The 8,351-nt window shown below is 44.6% G+C and overlaps 1 protein-coding gene across 1 annotated transcript; it reads left to right on the forward strand.

Annotated features, from left to right (window-relative positions):
- Positions 1-3,493: 3,493 nt before the first annotated feature.
- On the forward strand, positions 3,494-6,398 carry LOC109760662 (transcription factor HBP-1b(c1)-like). Its single transcript, XM_040397421.2, has 8 exons — positions 3,494-3,559; positions 3,841-3,918; positions 4,001-4,060; positions 4,164-4,241; positions 4,351-4,402; positions 4,490-4,761; positions 4,900-5,142; positions 5,254-6,398. The coding sequence occupies exons 1-8, from the start codon at positions 3,494-3,496 to the stop codon at positions 5,407-5,409; spliced, it is 1,005 nt and encodes a 334-aa protein (XP_040253355.1). The 3' UTR covers positions 5,410-6,398.
- The last annotated feature ends 1,953 nt before the right edge of the window (positions 6,399-8,351 follow it).

The following is an 8,351-nucleotide window of genomic DNA, read 5'->3' on the forward strand; positions in this document are numbered from 1 at the left end:
CCTTTGTGGCTCTGAAAGTAAGGTCCCGTGGTATTGTTAATTTTGACACTAACTGTACCGTTGTGGAGGATGCTCTCCACCCACTCACACCATTTAGGATTGAAACCCCTCATTTTGTGGCATTCAAGCAAAAAGTCCCAGTTAACCTTATCGTAAGCTTTCTCGAAGTCAAGTTTCAAAACAATTCCCGTTTTTTTACTTGAGTATGATGCAGAATTTCATGCAAGGTCAAGATCCCATCCATAATGTCCTGTTTCTTGATAAAGGCATTTCGGTGGCAACTAAAAAGCTTGTCAGCAAACACCGCAACCCTATTGTCCAAGACCTTTGTAATAAGTTTGTAGGGACATCTCAAAAGACAAATGGGTCAGAACTCCTGGATTTTTTTGCCCCATTTACTTTAGGAATCAGGGTAATAGTCCCATAATTCAGTCTTTCCACATCCAGAGTCCCCTCATGAAAAGCCTTAAAAAGGTTCATGATATCCTCTTTAACTACATCCCAACAGAATCTGTAGAATTCTGCTGGTATGTTATCTGGCCCAGGAGCTCTATTCCTATCCATAGAGAAAAGAGCTTTCTTAACTTCTTCCTCACTAAAAGGTCTGGTCAGGAATTCATTATCCTCGGCTGTAAGTTTCTCATTATCCCCCCAAGTATTAGGATCTAAATGAAAAAGATTCCCTGGGGCTGGGCCAGAAAGCTCTTTATAAAAATCTGTGGCGTGTTTAAGTAAGTTATCAGTCCCCTCAATAGTGGTGTCACCACAAGAAAAGGAGTGAATGGTGTTTTTACGCTTTTCCCATTGGCAATCCTATGGTAGAAAGCGGTGTTTCGGTCGCCTTTCAACAGCCATGTTTCATGGGATTGTTGAAGCCAATATATTTCCTCATTCACCATAAGTTGCTGAAGTTCACCACTAAGGGTAGCTCTTTTGTCTATGGTATCAGGGTCAAGAGGGCCTTGTTCTTCCATAGACTCTATGAAAGCAAGCTCATCCTTGATCCCTTTCTTCCTTTTCTTAACATGACCAAATTTATCCGAACCCCAACCTTTAAAAAAAATAAAACGTTTTAATTTGATATTAAGAACATCAATAGGATCCGAAGATCTAACCGGCCTCTGCCAAATCTCACTAACTAAAGGAAGGAACTCTTCATTGGCCATCCAACTCATCTCAAACCTAAACTCCCTGGGCTTAGGTGGCTGTGGTTGGGAACTGTTAGTGGACATGAGGAGAGGATTATGGTCAGATACATCTCTGACCAATTTCCTGGTCGTGACTAAGGGGAATAAATCTTCCCAGTCATAACTCATAAGAATCCTGTCCAGTTTTTCTAAAGTGGGGTGGGCTTGGTTATTAGACCACGTAAACATACCCCCCTTCACAAAAATCTCGCGGAGACACATGGTATTAATGATAGCATTAAACCTGTCAACGTACGGGAGGCCACCATTTTTTTGTTTTTCTCTCCACAGTGTCTGAGAATGTTGAAGTCGCCGCCCACAATGTAAGGCATGGATAAATGACTACAAAAACTAGCCAACTCCGCAAGAAATTTCTCTTTCTGCTCATCATGAGCCGCACCGTAAACATTAAATAAAGCCCAAACACACTGCTTAGCTACGTCGAAAACAGTAACCTGGAGAATAAATTTCCTAGGGACCAAGAGACAACCTCGAGTTTCTCCTTCTTGACCCCACAAAGCAAGCCCCCAGCCTTTCCAATAGAAGGGATCCAATTCCAGTCAAAAGTACTGTAAGGATAAATATTTCTAAAAAAACTAGGGGAAATTTTCCTTTTCATGGTCTCCTGCAGACACAAAAAGTCTAGGGAATGATCCTTAATCAGATCAGAGAAGCAGGTGATCATCCCTTTTTTACCTGCCCCTCTGCAGTTCCAGAAAATCCCATTCATTTGGATTTCCCCCTTCCCCTCCCCCTAGTCGATCTACTAGGGGGTCTGACACCATTATCAGGGTTAGCAGTGGGCTCCACTGCTTTTTGGCTTCTGGTTCTAGGTCTAGAAATAGATATTTGGACTTTCCTAGTACTTCTTTTCTTCTTCCTAGACCCCACCACAGTAAATTCAGAGCTATCATACTCTTGCTCATCCCCCCAACTCAGGTTGATGGGTATAGCCTCACCTTTCCCATTAGTAATAAGCATCACCTCATCAGGAGGTGCAGGTTTTTCTACAGCACAGTTTCTAACATTTTCTAATTCCCTAAGGATATCAATTTTAGAAAAATCAGAGTCAGGAATACATATTTTGCCATTCCCCTCAATGATCCTGTGCTAGTTTCACCACTGATTCTCTGCGTCGACTACATTCGACACGCTAGCTAGCGTAACAATGGCAACTCTTGATTCTATACCCACTGCTGTAGATTTTTGAAATTTCCAGTCCAAAAACCGACGCGGGCAAAAAAGCCCGTGATGCTACTGTGTCTATGGACAAATGCAACCGACATGCTTGTTCAAATGCATCAACAAATCCAAGATCGAGCAACTCATGAGCAACTAAAGAAAAATTTGATTGAGTATCTGTGGGCGGTTAAAGGGGACAACTAGTATCATGTATAGTTAAATGCATGTTTGAACTACTATAATTTAAATACTTTACTGGATTGTAATATTTAAATTAGAACTACTGTTGCGTTTTAACAATTTTTACTAAACTGATATTAAAAATGCCGCTATTTAAAGTGTGCGGACTGAAAAAAATAGAGGATGAATGTATGCAGCTAGCTTTGGCTGGCTGGCTTCTGCATCCGTGTGTGCGGACTAATTCCTCTGCCTGCAGACGGTTGTGGTGTCTGGTTTTGGAGTTGCTTTCGGAGATGTCCTTAACACCTCACTTAAGCACCAATACATTCAAGAGAACTAATGCATTGGAAGAGGTGATATCCTCTGCCTCGACTCTACACTCGACACGCTAGCTAGCGCAACAATGAAAAGGCTGCTTGGTTCTATACGCACGGCTGCAGATTTCTAAAGATTTCGAGTCCAAAAGACCGACCGGTCCAGCTAGCCAGCGCGCGACTCTACCTAGTGCAGCCTGTCGATCCCACATTTGCGATAAGCGGTGGGCATCAATTCCGATTCCGCATCCGTGCTACAGGGCTGGCTCTGTATCTGCCGCCATATATAGCGCATGCAGCTAGACGTACGCCTAGATGGCTAGATGCACACACATTATTATCCCCACCGTCCTTGATCGCAAGGAGATACCGCAAAGATATCTCACTTCGAAGAAGAAAGATACTTGGAAGATATTCGCTTGCTTGCTGCACCCATAGATTTGTCGGCCACATGCATCATTCTGGTCTCCTGATCGCAGCTGCTGCATATAATTGCCTGTCAGTCCTCTCGAGGACCAATGATCTGTTGCTGCCCGTGCAACTCTCTCTACTTTCTTCTGCTGCTGCTGCTCACTCTAGTAGAATACGTGCTAATCACCCACAGGCGTGCTTGGTGGTACTAGCTTCGCCATGGATTGCCCGAGCCCTGGTGGGACTGATACGTCGACGGACCCAGACCTCGACAAGAATCAAGCGGTACCGATCACTAGCACATTCGTCAGCTCTGTTTCTTATATACTCGCTATACATGTTAGATTCCGATGTTCTGTAGTACGTAGCAGTAACTCTTAGTCCTTAGCAGCTGTGTAGTTTCCCTAATGATCTTGTTGATGAGCCTTGATGGATGAGTTTCAACGCACATGTGCAGAAACTGTTTTCGGGAAAATAAAAATGCGCAAAAACCGCTGCAATTTTTTTGTTACAGCAAACTGCTGCTACACACGATGTTTACTGAACTTGTCTGTACTGATCAACAGTTCGAACAAGGGCATGCTGCTGCTGGGCTCACACCTCCGGATTCCAGTGACAAATCAATTGGTGAACTAGGTCCAAAGGTATCGATCGATACGACAGACCAGTAAAACTCGAGTGCATTCAGCTGCTAAAGATTTCTTCTCATTCTTCGCTGACTGACAGACGCTCCGTCGCCTCGCCCAAAACCGTGAAGCTGCTAGGAGAAGCCGTCTAAGAAAAAAGGTACTGTAGCACGATCATTTGGTGCCAGGTCGGTGGACAGTATAGTGCAAGGAGGATTGTCTTGGAACCTTAATCCGCTCATCCTTCCCATGACCCTCTTCAGGCATATGTCCAACATCTCGAGAGCAGCGGCCTGAGGCTCGCTCAGCTGGAGCAGGAGCTCCAGCGTGCTCGCCAACAGGTATATTTGCTCATCTTCATCCCTCCATTTTTATTTACAGAACTTATTCCCGTATGTATTGTTGTCCAACATGTTGGTAGTAATTTGTTTTGCTTATCTATCTATCCAGGGCTTTCTCGTTTCTACTTTGGGGGACCAGCCTGATTCAGAGAATGGAAATGGTAATAATAAACCACTGTTACTGTCCAGGGAATAGGGATTGCTTGTATTTTCTGCGTAAAAATTTAGTACCATTTCTCGGTCTCCAGCAGCTTCTTCGTTCTACGTGGAATACGCACGGTGGCTGGAGGAGCACCACAAGCAGGTAGACGAGCTCAGGGCCGCCGTCAGCGCCCACGCCGGCGACGGCGACCTCCAGTCCATCGTTGACACCATCATGGCACGCTCCGACGAGATCTTCAGGCTCAAGGGCGCCGCGGCCAAGGCCGACGCCTTCCGCGTCATTTCGGGGACGTGGATGACCCCCGTCGAGCGGTGCTTCCTCTGGCTCGGCGGCTTCCGGCCGTCGGAGCTTCTCAAGGTTCCGACCATCCATCGTTGAAGCTTGTCGACAGATTCTGCTAGTATTTTCGATCAATTTTGGGTTGAGCAAACACCAAAAAGACGCTTCCCCTTGCCTCTTTAATCTTTATGACGTGCGTCCATGATACTGCTGCAGCTACTCGCGAGCCGGCTGGAGCCCCTCACCGAGAAGCAGCTCGACAGCATCGACGTCCTGCGACGTTCCTCCCTGCAAGCCGAAGAAGCACTCTGTCGAGAGATGGAAGCGCTGCGACGGTCGGTCACGGAAGCCGTCGCGGCGGCAGGATCGTCGTCCCTGAGCTGCTCCGACGCTGATTGCACGGGCCAAATGGCGGTGGCGGTGGGAAAGCTTGGCGTCATGGAAGGCCTCCTGCGGCAGGTAAACTTTTTTGCACAGGCCATGGGTGTTCGTTCAGTTTGAACATTCGTGTGCGCTTCAGTTGCAGGGTTTCCTCAACTGTTTCCCGGTGATCGATCTGCTGTTTCGCAGGCTGATGATCTGCGGCTGCGGATTCTTGAGGAAACGCGGCGGGTACTGACCACCCGTCAGTGCGCACGGGCGGTGCTCGTGGTCACCGACTACTTCTCCCGGATGCGCGCCCTGAGTTCTCTCTGGATTGCACGTCCGACCACCGGGGTGAACTGAGTTTCGACAGTCGGACACATTATTATTCGAGAAAAGCAAAAGAGAACGTAGCAATACCAAGTACTCCATCCGTCTCATAATGTAAGACATTTTTTGACTACATATAAACTGGAATTAGTGAACATATCTCTATCTTTATCTCTACTACTTAAAAAATAAGGAGTATTCATTTCCCTGCCATGGACCGCGCCTGACGTGTGGAGGCGGTTGTCACGCTGTGGCGGTGTCAGGGAGAGGCCACAAGCAGGGCGGCAGTAGGAGCACGACCGCCGTATGTGTGTGTGTGAGAGAGGCGACGAGACAGGGCAGAGGAGGGAAATTAATTCAAAGATCAGGGAATCACTCCTCCCTGTTCGCACTCCTCTCCTCCCGCGAGCAGGGACGGCAGCATCACTGCGGTGATTGGTTGCAACGAAGGCGGAGGACATAAGCGGAACTGCACAACGAATTTGATGTATGTGTATGTACAATGTAGATTTCGGTTTCCTACCAATGTTTGCGCTTTTATAAGTAGTGGTGATTTATTCATCATAGCTACAAAATTAACACTAGATCTTCATTATGTGTTGCCCGCTAGCCCGCCCCGCTTGCAACCCTAACGAACATGGTAGCAGGTAATTTCGGTTACTCCCTTCATTTAAGAATATAATTGGTTTTCGTGTAAGTCAAATTTGTTTATGTTTGACCAAGATTGTAGAATAAAATATCAGAATCTACAATACAAACGAATAAAATATGAAAATGCTTTTCATGATGTATCTAATAATACAAATTTGCTAATGTAGATGTTAATATTTTTTTCTAAAAATTTGGCCAGACAAGCACATGTTTGATTTTTGCAAAAACTAATACACCTTATATCCGTGGAACGGATGGATATTAAAAAAAAAGTCTGGTTATATAACATGTGTATACCCTAAGCTAAATCAATCAGATGCCCAAGGGCCTCATTCAACACGTGTGAGAGCCTGAAGCCATTCGGAGTGGAGCGGATCAAGAAAACTCAAAAAACAAGAGGCCTCAAAAAACAATTCCATACGTTGGACCTCCATTGGTATTAGACAGACTATAGTCGGTATTCTTATGCCCTTAGTAGTTTTCAAGCTACTCCTCCATTTTACAATGTAGTGCGCCCACGCTTTCCGAAATCCAAATTTGACTGTAAATTTAACTAACAAGACCGATTGCGGCGGGGACAAAAATTATATCACTGAATTCATATTGAAAATATGAATACAGTGGTATAATTTTTGCCCTCACCGCAGTCGGCCTCGATAGTTAAATTTATAGTCAAACTTAAATTTTGAAAAATGCGAGTACACTACATTATGGAATGGAGGGAGTACTTAATTTTAGCTACACCAGCCACCCGACTTGCACGAGATATTATCAACTAACCAGACACCATTCCAGGCAGAGACTCGAGAGTTGGCTGCGTGTCGCGCTGCTTCACATCTGGCCTCAACATCAGTGGCTCTCCTGTTTTCATGCAAAAGCTAAAAGTTAACACAGGAAGGCTCAATGGATGGCTATGAACTGACTCCCATTTATATTTAAACTGTCCACAAAACAAACTTTCTTGTTCAAATTGAACACTAACCACAGTGCTCATGGTGCAAATTTGTTACCATCTATTGAATGGAATGCAATTACAAACCTAGTTGTATGTGTTTGATACTTTGATTAATAGACAATGAATAAGTATACTGGAAACAAAACAAATAATAATAACAAGATCTAAGGCAGAACCATAGAAATAGCAAGATCTGACTTTTCTGAAAAAATCGAACAATCCCGCTAAGAAGCTGGTACAAGACTCAAGATGGCAACGGGGACGAAACCCATCAGGTTTTGCCTTCTCAAACCCATCCCCACGAGAAAATCGTAAACCCGTCCCCGTGCCCATCACCATGCGCGGGGCTAGTTTTCCGCCCGTCCCCTAAACCCATCGGGTTTCGGGGAACCCACGAGAAAATCAAAATATTTAAACAAACATAGTGGCCACAAAGAATAACATTTCAGCAGCAAAACAAGCACATTTCAGCAGCATAATTTGAGCAAATTTATGGTTTCAGCAACAAAGATGATCAGATTTCAGCAACAAAGATGATCAAATTTCAGCCATACATGGTTCAACAAGATGTGATATTACATAAGTTCTAAAATAGAATTCTTGGTTCACAAATCACGAGCACAAACGAGACAAAATGGTCCAATACATAAGTTCTGAAATATAATTTATAGTTCACAAATCAATTTAAAGTTGGAGTCATCATGGCATCTTTCACATCTCCAAGCCTCCAAAAGGCCATCTTCAAATCTTCATGGCATCTTTCACATCTCCAAGCCTCCAAGCCGGATCAGTGCTTGGTAAAAAAAAATGTATTTTGCCGGGTTTCGGGTTCGGGGACTACCGAAACGGGTGCAAACCCACGAAACGTGTCGGGTTGTATAATGTGCCCAATAACAGCCCTGCGGGGAAGAAAAGACGCCCATCCCCGTCCTCTAATAGGGTAAAAACCCGCGGGGATGCGGGTTTCGGGGCCCCATTGCCATCTTGATACAAGACAGGGCGGAGAGCATGCTCAAGCTAGCGTTACTACAGGGAGGGAGAAAACAACATAATAGCATGTAGTGATGAGTGTATGGTCCTTGGGAGGTAAGGACCAGTATAACCCACAGGTCCAGTTTGACATCCAAAACGGACAGGGTAAATTCATACATAATTCAAGCACACGGTTAGTAGAGTGGAAGGCCTAATGGATGGCAATAAAACAAACTCAATTTATATCTTTAGTTGCTACTGACTGGAACGACAATATGAATTAACCGCCAATGGATCAAGTCTACTGGAAACTCAACAACTTACTTGTAATAAGGCAGAACCAGACATAGAAATAACAAGATATGATTTCATCAGAAAATTCAAACAATCTGACATA

This window comes from Aegilops tauschii, chromosome 1 (genome assembly GCF_002575655.3).
Source record: "Aegilops tauschii subsp. strangulata cultivar AL8/78 chromosome 1, Aet v6.0, whole genome shotgun sequence".
Classification (NCBI taxonomy): domain Eukaryota; kingdom Viridiplantae; phylum Streptophyta; class Magnoliopsida; order Poales; family Poaceae; genus Aegilops; species Aegilops tauschii.